The sequence below is a fragment of the Choloepus didactylus genome, chromosome 3, assembly GCF_015220235.1.
Source record: "Choloepus didactylus isolate mChoDid1 chromosome 3, mChoDid1.pri, whole genome shotgun sequence".
Lineage (NCBI taxonomy): Eukaryota > Metazoa > Chordata > Mammalia > Pilosa > Megalonychidae > Choloepus > Choloepus didactylus.
Window position 1 is genome coordinate 102218087 of NC_051309.1, and position 18029 is coordinate 102236115.

The 18029-nt window shown below is 35.0% G+C and overlaps 1 protein-coding gene across 4 annotated transcripts in view; it reads left to right on the top strand.

Moving 5' to 3' along the window:
• Positions 1-18029, top strand: part of PDLIM5 (PDZ and LIM domain 5) — a 251147-nt gene that overhangs the window by 210971 nt on the left and 22147 nt on the right. For all 4 annotated transcript variants that reach the window (XM_037830279.1, XM_037830275.1, XM_037830278.1 and 1 more), the window contains one exon: positions 1956-2130. In XM_037830279.1, the coding sequence (XP_037686207.1) occupies positions 1956-2130 (175 nt within the window). The remainder of the gene's footprint in view (positions 1-1955; positions 2131-18029) is intronic.

Below are 18029 nucleotides of genomic sequence, written 5' to 3' on the forward strand. Positions count from 1 at the left end.
TTCAAGATCAGAATTCAAATGATAGAGAGTGGGTTTGGATTAGAACGAAGGAGCATTTACTTTGAAACAGTTGTTAGGGTCTGGGAACTGACCATCAGGGACATGGGAGGCAAAGTGCCTAGATAAATGAAAGAATTCAAACAAATAGGAGTTCTTGGAAGAGCTGGTAACATGTGCTAGAAGAGGAAATCCATTTTAGTTGTCTTGAATTTAAAGACAATAGCAGGATTTGACGTTGAAAATGCCCCTGAAAATGCTTAACTGTTGTTCCAAGAGAAATCAGGCCTCAATCTAAAAACTGACGACTCACCGAAGTGAGAGTTGTGCTGTGTATGTGAAGTAATGAGAGTGCACAATGTGAAAATTACAGTGTTTTTCTCTTTCCCATTTCTATAAGAGAAAGCATAAGTCTGAGAATAAAAACATGTTCCTAGCCCAGTTGGCTTACCTGAAACATGGGCAATTGTGGATCTCCCTGGTCTGTAAAGTGCCATTTCACAGATTGAGTGCCAGTCAGAACACTTTAAGAGATGTTTTAAGTGTTTATATAAATGCTGGGGTTTCTGGATCCATCATTAGACATCATTGCACATAGGCTTTATTCTGGTGAAGGAGAATGATCCTTTCATTTTTCCTAATTAATCTTAATCAATTCTAACTACCTCTTTAATATGGATGCTGTCAACATATGTATATATGTGTATATGTATGTGTGTGTATATACAGACTCTGTTAATTTATGTTACTTGGTTGCTTTTCTTAAAAGTTATTCCTTTTTTAACCTTTTAAATGTGTACCCTCTTTCTTGCAATATATTTTAGCTTCCTACTGGTAAGAAGCGGACCTTCTGTTGGTTTCAGTCCCTCAGTCAGTTTTTGGATTCATTCATCCATCCATTCATTCATTCATTTCAGACATTGTATTAGTTGCTAGAGTGATGAATAAGATATATACCTGCTCTCAGGGAGTGTACAACCTAAGTGGGGAAAAAAGTGAGTACCAGGTAAATAGGAGGAAAAAGTTAAAAAATGGCATTATTGACAATGAAGACAGCCTGTGCATAGACCTATAAGCAAGAAAAAGTGAGGTAGTTTGTGGTTGGGCTGTTGCACAAAGTGAAAGGTAGAGTGGTGAAAATGAGGTTATGGGGAGAGATAGAGACCAGTGGAGAGATTTTTATGCTGTGTTAGAAGCATGGACTGCATTCAGCGGTCAAAGAAAAGGGAGGTCCTTGAAATGATTTAGCAGAGTTTGATTGGGTCAGATTTAAGTCTTAGGTGATACAGGGGAAGATGAATTTAAGGAAGATGAGGTTTGAGCATCTAGACCAGGTGGGAGACAATTATGGCTTGAACCAGGGCATTATTAGTAGGAATGGAGAAGAGAGAGTAAATTCAAGAGCTATTTGTAATGTAAAATCAGCAGAACCTGTTACTACCAAAGAGAGTGATGGAAAAGAGGAAGGATCAAGGATGATTCTTATATGAGTGTGTGATTGATTCCACAGTCTAGTTAGAGAATATAGAAAGAGAGAGAATATAGTGAGTTTGTTTTCATTTTCTTCAACACACTGATGTTTTTCATGTACTTATGATATATTTGGACATATAAATTTAATGCTTAGCAGAGATGTCTAGGTGACTATAAATACTTTGCCATCTTTATTCACCTTAACTATATGTCCTCTTGGAAGCAAAGGTGACTTTCTGCTTTTCCTATAATATCCTATGCATATGTGTGTTATAACTCTTTTCATTGTGTTGTAATCTTTTATTTTCTTTTCTATTCATCTCAGTAGCCACAGCCCGGTGTTTGGTATGTAAGCTTGCCATAAATGTGGGTTAGTGATTATTAGAAAAAATTTTATTTTTTGATTATTAGAAAAAGTTTATATTTGTCTTATTCCCATATTTATAGTTTGTATTTGTCTTATTCTTCTGTGTTTTACCTTGTAGCACCTTCCACTGGAAGAATCTCAAACAGTGTGACTTCCTCAGGGGCAGTGGCACCAGCCAACTTAGCAGGGGGGCAACCCCAGCCAAGCGAGCAAGACACTTTAGTGCAAAGAGCTGAGCACATTCCTGCAGGGAAACGAACTCCAATGTGTGCTCACTGTAACCAGGTCATCAGGTTGGTTGGTTGTTTTTTGAAATTTTTTTGAAAGGACTTAATACCAGTGTTGGTTTTTTAAAAATATTCTGAAAGAATCAAAATTGTATAAGTGAAAATATGCTAGTCATATTTCTATGTAATCAATATTATTGATATGTATAAATGTGAATATATATATCTGTTAGAATCTATTTTAATGAAAAGTAAGCTTGGGCTCTGTGAAAATAAAGCTAAAAATACCAATTTTGTCAGTTATTATTTCCTATCAGACAGAAGGAAAAATAGTGATTAATGTAGTCTTTCAGAGAAGAATGAAATTTTAAGACTCAAAGGGACTCTGCAGAGTATTTATCTCAACTTCATTATTTTACAAATTATAATAGTAAGAACTTTTCATTTAGATGAAAAATAACTAGTGATATGAGGAACTTTGAGCTCTAGAAAAATGAAGATTGGATTTTCAAATGCCTAAGCTCGGAAAAGACATAATTACCTTCAGGTCTATTCTTAAATGCTTTAAATATTTGATTAAGTCGTAACCTACTTTTTTAAAATACTTTTTCTCCAAATCTATTTTATTGTCTCTTAAATTTCGTAGCAGGAAAAAGGTCCAGAAATCTGAAGTTAGTGTACTACACTGACACTAAATCTCTGATGTTTTTTAATAAATGGCTTTTAAAATGTTATGAGGTATAGGTATGGCTGTTGATTACAGGGGTCCCACCAAAAGGGCCTTGGTTCCTGTTTGTGAGTTTTGTCTTGTTGGCAAATAATCATTTGAAATGATTGCTCAAGCTCCTCTCCCCATTTTTTTACTTGTCCTGTTTTGAAATAGTTGTAACAGTGGCTTCTCTAAAGTTGAGTAGGGTTAAAACTTGTTTGCATTTACCACTCCTTTATTACATAATTATTGCTTTGGATAATGTTTCTAGATAGTAACTTAAAATGGAGACCAAGAAGCCTCAGTATTTTATTTAAAAGTCAAATATGCATACTCCTTTCCTAAACCTGCTTTAGGAACATACACATAATAGGTGATTAAAATTAGAATACATTTTTTATTTTAAAGGGAGTCCATTCTCATCATAATGTTTAAAAAATATAGAAGAATAGAAAACAACAGGCTTTCCAAGATAATCACTATTAGTATTTTATTTTAGTTCAGACTTTAAAACACTCACAGAAGAGCAGACATAGTTTTATAGAAATGGAATCATAATACTCAGTGTTTCATAACCTATTATTTTTCACTTAATAATATCCTGAGTCTATCTTTCTATTACCAGTTCATGTTTTTCATGACTGCATAATATAACATTGTAGTAATGTGCCATAAATTTAGTGGTTTTTTTTTTTTTTGGTAAATTGAGATTGCATCTAACTTTTGTATATTATAGGCAATGGTTTGTGAGGCACAAATATATTATTTCTTTAGGATAAATTACTAGAAATGGAATTGTGGGTCAATGGATATACCTGTTTAAATTTTGGTTCATACCATCTTTACCATTTAGGATGATTACATCTGTTTCTACTCTCATCAGAAATGAACTAAAACACCCATTTACCAGTACTCTTGATAATACCAAATATTGCCAATCTTTTTTCTATTATAATAGGCCAAAAATTGTTTTGTTTTGTTGTTTATTTCATTGATGACTAATGACATCTTCATATATTTATTTCCTGTTAGTATTTCTTTTTTTCTTCATCCCCTGTTTGTATCCTTTGCCCATTTTCCAGTCAGGAATATCCCTATTTTTCTTACAGATTTATAAGAACACTTTGTATATTAGGCAGGTAAACCTTTGTTCATATGTTAAAAATATTGTTTTCTAATTTTTTTGTTTGTTTTCACCATATGGTCATTTTTTATTTTCTTTGTTTTACCCCACTGGAGCCTTAATTTTATGTAGTTAAATCAATCTGTCTTTTCCTTTATTGTTTCTACATTCGGTGCCTTGGTTAGAAAGGCCTTCCTTACCACAGGATTATAAAAATATTCACTAATATTTTATTCTAAAATTTATTTCTGTATTTACTTACCTTATACCTATAATCTATCTGTGATGTACTTAGGTATAAAGTGGACTTTACCACCACCTAACTTCCTTGAGTTGTCCTAACTACCCTACCATGCTAGCTAGCACTTATTTGAAAAAGACAGAAACAGAAGGAACAAGATGTGGAATCTGGGAGAGTCAATTTTAGATGGATTTAGGCCCTTTAAAAGGCTTACAGGAAATATCTCCTTCCTCAGGTTACCAGAATTAGCCAAAAAACAAACAAAAACCTGCACAATCCCCACCCTCCCACCCCCACCCCACCTTGCGGCACCCCCTGCCACACATACAAACAAGAATCCCAGTTAAATTTGAACTTCAGCTAAGCAACAAAAAATTTTGGCCTAGGTATGTCCTGTGCAGTATTTGAAACATATGCTAAAAAATTCAATGTTTTTTACCTGAAATTCATATTTAATTGGGCATCCTGTACTTTATCTGGCAAGTTTTCTTCCCCTCATTCAATTCTAGACATATTGTGTGACTTTTATAATAACTTATAATCCTGTGATAATCTTGCCTACAACTAGAATTCCCTTCATGAAACAGTATCATATCTCCTCAATACTGAATCTCTGGCAGAAAGTAGGTACTCAGCAAATGTTTTTTGTTTTCCTACCAGGGATGATTTTCCAAATATTCTTGGTAATTTTCGGCTTCTCCTGTGAAGCCTTTAATTGGGGAGAAGTTGTGCTGTTAACGAGCATGAAGATAGGTGCAGTTTCCTGAATGCTCTAGCCTCCATGATCTGTCCTATTCCTCCCTGTAATTTCTGATGTTGAAATTCCAGGGCTAGTAGCCAGGTAATACTAATCAATCATAGGTGTTAAGGGGAGGATGGTTTACATGTGATGCCAATCATATTCAAACAGCCAGGGGAGTGGTCCCATTTTAACATAATAGGAGCCCTTGGATATTTTTCCAGGATGAATGTGAGGAGATGAAAACAGTAGCAATACCCTTCTATTGTTCTAATAGGTTTAAGATTATAGTGTACTCAGTGCTTGCTTTATTAATGGTAGTCCTTTTTGTTGTTGTTAAAGATGTGATAGTACTTAAATAGAATCGCATATGGGGCAGGGAAGTTTTTTTTTTTGCTCTCATTTGGTTAATATTTGTGAGGGTAGGGTCCTTTACTAATAAGCATATGAAATTTCAAATCTATGTATAGACTTGAATATTTATAGTAAAGTATAAGAAAACTAGCATTACTAACATAATGCCCTTCAAACAAAGAACAATATAAGAAAATTTTAGTAAAGTGATTTTTATCTTATGTCCCTCAGTTTAGTTCTGGGCTAACAGGGGATCCTATGTGTCTTTTCTTTGGTCCTCAGTATTTTAGTAATTTTGATATGACTTATTTTTGCTTAGTACCTTCATGACCTAGGGCAAGTTATTTATTTATTTCCATGTACTTAGGTTACCTTGTTTCTTAAATATGGATGGTAATAGTGTCTTCCTCATTGGGTGGTTTTGTTGGATTAAATGAGATAATATATAAAGTACTTAGAAAAGTAACTGGTTCAAAGTATCTGCTCAATAAGAATTAACCAGTAACAGTGGTAATAATAATTAGTGGTTATGTGGGAAGGGTGGACTCAGTAGAGATTTCCAATGTCTAGCTCAGTATCCAACATGCCGAAGGCATTTAGTAAATGTTAGACCTTATCAGATCATGCATGACTCTAAACCTACTCATTATTCAGGCCATAATATCTAATTAGTTAGAGTCATTTTCCTTAAAGTATTACTGTAGTGTTACTGCCTCACAGAAATATTGAAACAACTTTAAAATATGGTGTGGTACTGCTTTGTCTAATAAATACAACAATCAATGTTTTTAATTTCTACCTGCATTTAGTTGCTATATTTTTAGGTTCATATTAGTAAAATAAAAATAACATCTAATTTGCAACTTTGTTTCTATAATTTATGGTATTTTGGTTACCTAGGCTTGTGTTTTGGGATACTGTATTCTGGATAAAAACAACCTTTATGGAGAAAGGAATCACTCCTGTTACTTGTGTACTATCTTAAGCAGTAATTTCTGGATGGATTAACAAAATGGCAGACCACATCAGTGGCTGACTTCATGTCTGATTATCAAAATATGTGACATCCTATAACCACCCACTATCAGCATTTCTGGAAAATTTGCTTAGTATGGAGAAAATGTGCAGATCAGAGTAGAAATTACATTCCCCATCCCCACCTATCTCAGAAGACATAATTTAACATGTAATAATCCTGCCATATGAAATAAATATGCATTATGTTAATAATATGAATGTCCACCACTTATTGGTCCTTCATCATTAAATTTTATATTGCTCTGGATTATCCCAGCACTTGTTATCGTTAAGCATTAAAGCTTCATTTACAAGGGAAGTTAATAGGAACAGGGATTAGTTCATGCCAAGATCACATAACAGTAATTAACATAGCACATTTGCCTGGTGCTCAAATGCTAAAGCAGCTTGAATAGATTGCGGTTGGTTCAGAGATCTAGTCAAAGCATAATTCTAGTTCCTGGCCTCATTGTCAGTATTACTTACCAAAGCAAGAGGCATTAGATCAAGTGACATTCTTATGGCCACCTGTTTTGAACACAATGAGTTGCAGTTGCAGTGCTGATACTTTCAATATTGAATATTGTAACTTGGCAGACTCTGAGAAGTATAAGGTTTGTTTTATAATTTAAATTGTTTTCTACATATTGTTTTCCTAAATATTTCAGATTTTCAAAAACCTTTTTAAAATAAGGGCAAATTAAGGTGAATTTTTTTTTTTTTTTTTTTTTTTTAGCAGTTGTTTTTGGTAACCCTCAGAAACCTGAATCACTGAATGTTACCACTAAGCTGGTTATCTCTTTATAGAATACGGTTAGCTTTAAATTCCATAAATAATTTTGTTTGGGTCTGATATTTTAAAAGTTCTTACCTATTTGAATCCTGAAAAGTTTATGGATGTTTGGCCTACATTTTATTATCTAGGCATTACTTTAACTCATTTATTGCCTTTTCCAAATGGGCATGGAGTTAACATTTTAGAAAATTGTGCTGAAGCTTTGGTTAAGTTTGCTATGGAATATTTCCAAACCAATTATGATAGGAGTACCATTTCTTTGGCTGCTATACTCATAAATAGTTTGACTGTTGGTGTGCTGGTACAACAGGGAAAGCATAGAAAATCGGACTAATATAGCCAAAACCACATTTTAGTTTCCCCAATAAAATTGTACTTTATGAAAACTGTAGCTTATTTCTTGACTGTTGCATCAAATGGCATTAAAATCTATTGCGCATTTGCATTACAGTTAACTGAACCATTCGAGTTTAGATTCTTAGCATCTTTGTGAAAGAAGTAAGAGATTTCTGGTGCTTGAATTTCTTCTTAGATACAGAATGCTTAAAAAAAAAACACTTGAGTATTGTTCTTTGACTGCAATATAACACCAGAACAGCCACATTCAGTCAATCCATTGTTTATTCCAGTGAGAGAATTTTAACATAACTGATTTCGTTTTTGCCAAGTGATTTTTCCAACTCTCTCCTATTGAGGGCTTTGTTGGGTTACTCTGGGGAAAGGCAAGCAAGATTATCTGACCATCTACTTCAGTCTCTGAGCACTCTCTTATTAATAGGTTTTACTTATTTTTCCCTTCTGGTGAAGATTTTACTTGAGGATAAGAGGTTTCCTGGCTTAATGTGTTAGGCCCCTGAATTTAAGAAAACAATCAAAGATCTAGACCAAGCTTTATGAACAAGGATATGTTAAAACTGTAATACAATTTTATTATACAATATATTTATAAAGTGAAAAATTGGAAAGAACATAAACGTTCAGCATCTATATACTATACTATCATGGTGCCATTAAAATGCTGTTTTCAAATAATAGTAATGTTTAATGTGTTCTTAACATATAACAAATATTGTGCTCAGAAGTTTACCTGTTTTATCATTTAATTCACATGGCAACCCTTTGATATAGTTACTATTATCACCTCCATTTCACAGATGAGGAAATTGGGGCACAGAGAAGTTAAATATTTGCCTCAACTCACATACATAGTAAATGGTAGAACCTGAACTTGAGCCCAGGTCTGCCTAACTTTAGATTTTATTCATGCATTCAGCTGCCACTACATAGGAAAATGTTTAATAATATTATAGTAAGATGGAAAAATATAAAACTCTGAATATTAAAGAGTGATTCCAATTTCATATAAAGAAATATATACCAAGATACCTATCTGTGGATGATAATAAAGACAGCTACTGTTTATTGAACATGCTTGGTGCCATGCCAAGAACTTTATAAGTATTATTTTACTGGATCCTTAAAATAACCTCCATGAAGTTGATATTGTTGTTATGCCCATTTACAGATGGGAATACTGAGGCTTAGATTCATTTCCCAAAGTCACAAATCTGGTTGAATGGTAGAACTAGGGTTGGAACCCAGGTCTGTTTGATTCCAAAACATATTAATTCATTCATTAAATATTTATTAAGGGTCCTACTAGGTTCCAGGCATAGTTAACCGTATGTACAGCAACTCTGAAAGAAGAAAAAAAAGACCAAAAGGAACTATGCAAAAAATTAAGTGATAATCTCTGGAAATTTGGATGTGATGTGATGTTTTGAACTTTCTAACTTATTACGTGCAAAAATTATGTGTGTATGTCTACATTATAAATATAGTAATACCTGTTACTGTATTAAATCAGGGCAGGGGGAGAGGGTTAAGCAAAACTGCCGTAACTTAAAACTGTGGCAACGTACTTCATAATGTTTGAATGTATAAGTGAGAAAGAACAAGATAGATTATAGATAGGTTGAAAATTTAAAAGTTCTTACCTCCCTTCTAAAAGACTTTGTACCACACACATGCATTCTTAGACTCATATAGGTGACTCAGATTTCACTTTTCCAAATTCTCATCTAATTCAGAAATCTGTTCATTCTATAAGCAAACACTCATTGAATATTTTGTGTGCAACTCCCTTTGGGCACCATTGATAAAAAAATCAAAGATAGACTACCTCCCCTTAAGGAGGTTACAATCTAGTAGAAAATGCAAGTAAGAAAATCAACCACCAAATTAGTATATAAGTCTAATAGGGATACATCCAAGATCCTTTTGGCAAAAGGAGGAAAGGTGGTGATTATCTAGCTTCAACAAACCAATTTCTTTTATTTGAAAGGAATGATAAGCAATAAGATTATATAGTCTGCTTATCAGATCAATACTTTTGTACAACAAATATCCATTGAAAACTTACGTGCAAGTCGCCAAACTGGTACCATGGATATATAAAGATTAAGATGCAGTCCCTGTTCTCATGTATTTTATCATCTGCTAGAGAAGCTAAGACCCTGACACAGATAACCATAGTGTAGTAATATAATTGTCATAAGAAAGATACACAGTACTATTATAGTAATATAAAGGAGAAAGAGTCATCTGTAGTAGGCAGTCCTGAATCACGGTACTTAAGAAAAGTCATGAGATATCTATAGAATTTTAAACTGTCACAGTTGTAAAAATTGAAAAATTAATCTTGCCTCAGAAGAATATATTATTAATGGGAGGCCATTTTTGTGATTGCAATATCAACACAGGTGATCACTCTTATATCCTGGTCTTTCAATATTCTGTCATCCTCTACTTTAGTGATCCCTCTACTCAACTTCTGACACCAATTTTTATAGTCACATCCTGGACTTTATCTTTACCAATAATTACAATTCCATCATAATACCAATTCTTAGCATCCCATTCTACTTCAAGAACCACTGCCTATATCACTACTCTCTAATACCCCAGTTCCAACAATCCTTTAACACATACCTCTGCCAGCAATCTCTAACCATTGGTCCAGATACCTTGTCACAGTCCCTCAGGTCCTGAGGTTCTCACTTTTCTTCTTATCCAGCCTTAATTCCATAGTCAGTCATTAATTCCACTCCTTTACATACATCCTCTATTCCTTTCCACAACTCTCACTTCATCATATTCACTTGACAAAACCACTAACCTGGATAGAATCAACTCTTAGTCTACTCTGTACCTACACCTGAACAGACAGATGTAGCTAAGGGGAAACCCACAACCACACCAATGAATCTTATTTTAAATTCATGATTATTAATCTCAGGTGTGTTCTTAATAGTAACAGCATTGCTATGTATTTCTCTAATACATTTACTTTCCCACTCAGAAAGCCATTTCATACCCTTAATACCTCTTTTTCCTTTCTCACTCTCAGCTTGATTGTCACCTTGATTCTTCTTTCATTCTTTCACTTAGGAAAGGGAAGCAAGTAATCAGAAGAGATTTTCTACATGGCACCCACTCACCTTGGTGCATCTGTTCCCATACACTCAACTTCTTTCCTGTATTATGGATTAAATAGCTCTGCTAATATGTAATGTGAGTCCCCCTTCTTGGGCACTAAATCTCATCCCCTCTTGCCTTGTCAAACACATTTATCCAGCAATTCCACCTTCTCTCTCCTATATCATCAGTTTCCTTTTTCTAATGGATTTTCCTGTCAGCATACAAACAAGCTGTTATTTTTCCCCATGTTCAGAAATGCAGCCCTTGATTGTCTTTCACCCCTATTTCTCTCCTCTTCACAGGAAAACTCCTATATTCCTTGTTTATACTCTTTTTAATTCCTCTCCTCCATTTATCTAATGTACTTTGGTTAGTCTTTTATTTAATACTCCACCAAAATTGCCACCATCAGTGTTTTGGTAACCTAGACATTGTTGTTAAATCTAGTGATAAATTATCATTCTTCATCATACTAGACCTATCAGCAGTTTTTGATATAGTAGAGCCCTACTCCTTCATGAAACAATTGACTTCCATGATTTTATGCTCTCCTCTTTTTTTTCTTCCCCCTACTTTTCTGGATCACTCTTTTTGTGTTCCTCCTTTATCTTGCCAACTTCTAAATGTTGAAGTGCCTCAGAGCTTAGTCCTTTGATTGCTGTTTCCTATTATACTCTCTTCCTTGGGTAACTACGGTTGCTTGGTTTTTAAATATCATCTTTTGCACTCATAATTCCCAATTTTTTTCTCTAGCTTGAACCTCTTCCCTAAAATCCAGATTCATATCCAGCTATCCTACACAGTATTTGCTCTTTTTTTTTGTCTAATAGGCATTGTAAAATGAACATTTCCAAATCTGACCTCCCGATCTTACCCCTAAACTTTCTGCATTCGTTTCTTATTGCTGCATAACAAATTACTACAAATTTAGTGGCTTAAAACAACACAAATTTGGACTTCTGTAAAAACGGTGGTGTAAGAACCCCTGAAAATTCTCCCCTCCATAAAAGCAGCAAGAATACTGAAAAATTTTGTCAGAATCAACTTTTCTAGAACTTTGAAAATTAACCAAAGGCTTGTAGCAATCTGAGGTGCATTTATTCAAGAAAACCAACTGAATCTTGGTAAGAACAGCAAGTTTTGTGGCCTTTTAGCTTGCCATATCCCAGTCTCCCCCTTCCATAGCTTTATGGTAGCCTTGAAAATCAACAGCTCACAATCACAGTAAAAACAAGCAGCCTGGCAGCCACTCGCAGGGGCAGAACAGGATTGGAGTGCCTTCAAAGCTCTATTCCTAGAATTGTCACTGTTTGACCTGTCTGGTTATTCCCTGAAAGACTCCACTTTCACAGCTATCTTTATTTGACCTGACTCAGCTCACTCAGTGTGAACAATCTTTTACCTGGGGACATTTTTTTTAAAACAATAAGAGAGAATTGTTTAAAATCAGGGCAACTATGTGGCACATGACTCCCAGGGGTGTAAATTTCCCTAGAAATGCAGGACATGACTCCCAGGAATGAGCCTGGCCCTGGCATCATGGGATTGAGAGAGCCTTCTGGATCAAAAGGAAGAAGAGAAATGAAACAAAGTTTCAGTGGCTGAGAGATTCCAAATGGAGTCAAGAGGTCATTCTGAAGATTATTCTTATGGGTTATATAAATACCCCTTTTTAGTTTTTAGTGTATTGGAATAGCTAGAAGGAAATACCTGAAACTGTTGAACTGCAATCCAGTAGCCTTTATTCTTGAAGTATAACTATGTCGCTTTTATAGTGTGACTGTGATTGTGAAAACCTTATGGCTTACACTCCATTATATTATATGGACAGATAAGTAGAAAAATGGGGACAAAAATAAAATCAGTAATAGGGCGGTAGGGGTTATGTAATGTTTTGGGTGTTCTTCTTTACTTGTATTTTATTTTTATATTTATTTATTTATTTTTGGAGTAATGAAAATGTTCAGAAATTTTGGTGATGAATGCACAACTATATGATGGTAGTGTGAACAACTGATTGTACACTGTGGATGATTATAGGGTATGTGAATATATCTCAATAAAACTGAATTTTAAAACAAAATCAGGGCAACCTCAGATGGTGGATAATAGTTGGGACAGACAATAGGTTAACAAAAAGCCAAAAGGAAAAGCTGGGGAATGAGATGTCCATAGGGGACTTTGAAAAACTCCAGCGTATTCCTGGGAATCTAGAAGGTAATGTGCATGTGTAGGGCTATTTGCATGCTCAATAGAGAGCCCTAAGCTCTCCCTTCTGACTAACCTTGAGACTGCTCAGGAAGGAAGTGGAGGCTAAGATAGAGTTGTAATGTGCCTGGCTGAGTGTTGACAATGTGTCCCAACATGTACACAGAACCTGTCAGCAAATATGGGGAGATTTATCAATTCCAGGCATTTAAGGAAATATCTGTCCAGTCTTTAGCTGACTACTAAGATAAGCAGATCCACAGGACAAAGAGTATAGACTTCACAGAATTAGTTCAGAAAAATCACTAAGCAAACAATGCAACAACAAACAGCAACAACAGCAAACCCAGGGGAATGGGGGTCTGATTTCCAGCTTTGCTTCATTAAGTTATATTACTTAAAACTGCAGTTTTATTTTCAACAAAAAATATAATATGCAAAGAAACAAGAAAGTGTAGCTCATATACGGGGGATGAGGGGGAAGCCCACAGGTTGGACTTGCTAGACAAACACTTTAATCAGCTGTTTAAATATGTTCAGAAGACTAAAGGAAGCCACATCTGGACAACCAAAAGCAAGTCTCAGAACAATGTCTCACTAAATAAAGAATATCAGTAAAGAGAGTCTAGAAGTCCAAAATCAAACTGTTGCCAGGATTATGCTTTCTCTGAAGTCTGTAGCATTATGGTGGTGGCTTGCTGGAAATATATTTAATTCTGGAGTAGAAAAAGTACAATAAATGAAAAGAAAGAATCGGCCAGGGACTCAAGGGCAGGTTTGAGCGAGCACAAGAATCAATGAACTTGAAGGTAAGCCCATTGACATTATCCAGTCTGAGAAACAGAAAGAAAAAAGAATGAAGAAAAAATGAAAAGAGCTTCAGAAGCCTCTAATATACCATTAAACATACCAATATATTTACAATTCAAGTCCTACATGGAGAGGAGAGAGAGAATGGGGCAGGAAGAATATTTAGAGAAATTGTGGCCAAAAGCTTCCCAAATCTGATGTAAAACATTAATTTACTTCCAAGAAGCTCAGCAAGCTCCAAGGAGGATAAATTTAAAAAGATTCACATCTAGACCCATGTTCCACTTTGCTAAAGCTGCCTTTATGCAAAATACTAGAGATGGATTGGCTTTTATAAAGGGGATTTATTAAGTTACAAATTTACAGTTCTAAGGTAAAAAAGGGTCCAAACTAAGGCATCAACATGAAGATACTTTCACTGAAGAAAGGCCAATAGCGTCTAGAACACCTCTGTCAGCTGGGAAGACACATGGCTGGCATCTGCTGGTCCTTTGCTCCCAGGTTCTGGTTTCAAAATGTCTCTGGGCTTCTGTCTCTCTCAGCTTCTCTCTTGCAGCTCCTGTGCATTCTTGCTTGTTCTCCCAGGGTGTTTCTCTCTAAGCTTCTGGGGGTCTTCTCTCAGCTTCTCCAGGGCAACCAAATGCTCTGTCTGCATCTCTAAGCATCTGGGTCTGTGTTGGCCCCTGAGCTTTCTTAAGGACTCCAGTATTTCTTTGGAGCCATCCTAGAATTCTGCCTGCTATACCTTTCCCCTCATGTTTTTTCTCCTTGATTAATAGCTCTCTTCTCTCAGTTGCTCAGACCAAAATCCTTAAGAGTTTTCCTTGACTCCTCTCACAATCTACATATGATGAGTCAGCAAATCATTCTGGCTCTAAGTTCTAAATATATCCAAAATCTGAATATTATTCACTATTTCTGTCTATTCCTACCAACATGATCTAATCTACTTTCATCTCTCACCTGAGATAATGCAGTTATTTTCTAACTAATTTTTCTGCTTTTGCCCTTGTTCCCTACCTGTTATCAACATAGTAGTTAGAGTAATCCTGAAAAAACTAAAATCATATCAAGTCAGTATTTTGCCCAAAACTTTCTTATGATTCCACCCTTGATAGAAGCCAGAGTCCTCACAATGGCTGAAAGACCCTACTCAGTCACCCCTACCCACCCACCTCATTATCTCTTTGATTTTATTACTTACAGATTCCCCCTAGTCACCTCAATTCCAAACACACTGTCCTTGCTGTTTCTTGAACATTACAGGTGCCTCCACCAGGCCCTTTACAGTTGCCATCACCTCTGCCTGGATTCTCTTCCCCTGGATATTTGCATGACTCACCTTCACCTGCTTCAGACCTTTCCTTAAATATCATCATGTCCCTGGCCACCCTGTTTAAACCACCTCCCTCCATTCCCACACACACATGCACATTCTCCCAGTCTCCCCTGCTTTATTTTTCTCAGCACTTAATATCAGACATATCATATATGTTATTTATTTATCTTATTTATTGTCACTCTCCCTCATACTACAATAAAAGTTCCATGTGAGCTAGGACTTTTTTCTGCTTTGTTTCTTGTTGTAACCCCTGTTCTTAGAACACTGCCTGCATATATTATTGCATTTGGTAAATATTTAAGTTGATGAATGAACTTTTTTAAAGTATTTGTAAGGTTCATGATATTAAGGTTGCCAAGTTGCAATTATATCCCACTTATTTAACTTGTCTTATTATAGAATCACAGTTCCCCTGGTTTGCTGATTTTATAGTAATTCCAATAAAAGAATTGACTATAATTGTCTCCAGTAGACTTTTTAAAAATTATCAATTCATATTACTTCTTTAGGGCATGCCATTTTTATTCATTATTATGTTTAGGCTCATTTTAACTATGTTTTATTCTTGAGCAAATTTTTTGTCTTTAAAATTTAAAACTGTAGTTTGCTTCAAAACCCTTTAAATGCAGTATTTTAAAGGGCTGTACATAAATATGATACTTGATGAAAGTAGAGCTATATTTTTCTAACATTCCAAATTGGAAAATTGGGTATAATCTACTGGAAATGAAGAATTAAGGGTGTCAAAAATAGTTATGCCAAATTTTAGGAATGATTGTTACTATTTCTAATTTAGGGTAGTGTAAATCTTGAAAGACAGTGACTGTATTTTCATTTTCTCTTACTCTTTCTCTCTTCCTGCATATAACTGTGTGTATTTGTGAATGTGTGGGTGTGCAGTTTCTCCCAACTATCTTTTCTGTTTCGCTCTGTTCCTCCAGTTATGTTTTTCTTGAACTCTTTGCTCATGCCAGGTGCTGCTTAAAAGTTGACCATAATATAAAACTGGTTTATAATTTTTAGTATTATTATATATAATTAAATAGGATATCAGATTCCATTTTTATTTTTGAACACAAGTTGTTTATTTTTATATGGCTTTGATAGGCTTTTATTTTTAACTTCTACTAATGCAGTAACTTTTGGTAGAAAAGTTTTTAATATGTAGTGGCTGGGTTTGGGTGTATTCTAAATATAGGTTATCAGCCACATGATCTTAGGAAAGTTGGTCAACTTCTGATATTTTTTTCATCTGTATCATAACCTCATCACTGAGGGTTATTGTGAGAATTAAATAATAAAGAGAATCAAGCAGTGAGCATGTGTATTTGAAGCTGAATCCCTGTTAGGTTGTATCTGTTGAAATTTGCAATTTCTTTCACTTTTCTGACACTTTATAAGCTTTTTTCCCCTAAATTCTTGTTTGGCATCCTTCCCTACCTCTCCTTCATTTTTTTTTTCCCTGGCCTAAGTCTCACAGAAGATAAATGGCACAAAATTTTCATGCTATAGCTCTTCTCTTTCAGCCAATCAAATACTTTAACTCTCATTCCTCCCTTCGTTTGTCAGTCAACAAGTATTTAGTAAGGGCCCATAGGGCATAGAGTACTGTAAGAGGTAGTTGAATACTTAATTCCACTTTGCAGTTATGCAAGCCTGTTGTTCCAGTTCAGACATGGAAACTCAATCCTACCTGGAGCAAGAACTTCTTTGGTGTTAATCCTGTGTTAATGAATTTATTAAATTAGTCTTTGCTTACATAGAGAAGAGAGTGCTTTGTTATAAGTAAGAGATTTTATTGTTTAATCTATACATATCTTTACAGACATTGATTGGGAAAAATGCACTTTCAGTGCAGCCAGGGAATATCAGGTTGGACTAGTATTTGAGCTGAGCATGTATGTTTAAGGAAGGAGATCTGGCATGAGCAAAGGTTATTTTAAACTCATATTTTAAAGTTGCAGAAGGAATTTTTTTATTGTCTTAGAGTGTTTTCTTTATTCTTTGATAAAAGAACTAATGAAATACTTTAAAGTTACCCTTTCAATGGAGTATAATTCTAATTTATTTATTTATAGTGAGCCTTATTCCAGAAAGCGTTTACAAAGATTTTTTGAATACATGGAATATAAAATATTCTAACTTAAAAGCGGGCAAAAGAAGAATGAAAATCACAGGTGGGACCATTAAAAACCAAGCTAAAGAAGCTAGCATTAAGACTAGACAATACCTATGCTAATGGCCTACACACTTTTGCCTATGGTTTGGCTTTAAGCCTTCTAGCAGTCAGCCCCAAAGAATAGTTTTGCAATTCACTATACAATAATGTAAAAATAAACCTATTGCTCAGAAGAAGCAAAGCTATTCTTGTTACAAAAACTTGATAGGCATTTCTCCAGGAGTATACGTGAAAATGACCCTGTATGATATAACACACAACACTCTCAACAACAACTTGCAGGAAGAGCAAGGGTGAATTTCATAGAGGTCTGTTCCATAATTGCTGGCAATATAGAGTAATAACATCACACCAAGCACTGTTCATAAAAGGAGTAATTCTGTCGAGTGAGTCAGACTCATAGCATATCATAGATCAGTACTCTGCTGATCTGACTTGATCTCAGTACATACTGTAGAAAATCTAGAATCAGTTCTTAAATGTCTTTTTGTCTCAGATAAACTTTGTTAAGTATTTGGTAGCACTGGTTATGTTCCGGGAATAAAGCTCTTCTCTTTATTCATGGTGCATACCAACACTTATGCTTTTACAAAATACAGACCTTAGGTTGGACTGACTTCATTCGAAAATTGAGGTGCCCAAAAAGATCCCGGCCTCAGGGACTATCCATCCTTATGGATGAACTGAAGATGTGTGTGCCCTAATAAAAAAATTGATCCTAATAGAAATGTTTCTAATCTGCTTTAATGTCCAGACAAATGCCAGCCATAAAACCCCAAAGTTCTACCATACCCTGTGTTATGGTCACAGTAAATTTAGTCTGGAAGACTTTTCAAGCATATACAACCAAATACCCACCTAGTGGAAAAGCTCAGAGCAATCATAAAACCTTGGCTGGCTTTGAGCCATGTGACTTTCTGGTTTATCTTTGAAGGTAAACTGCTTGCCAAATGTATACTAAGAAAAT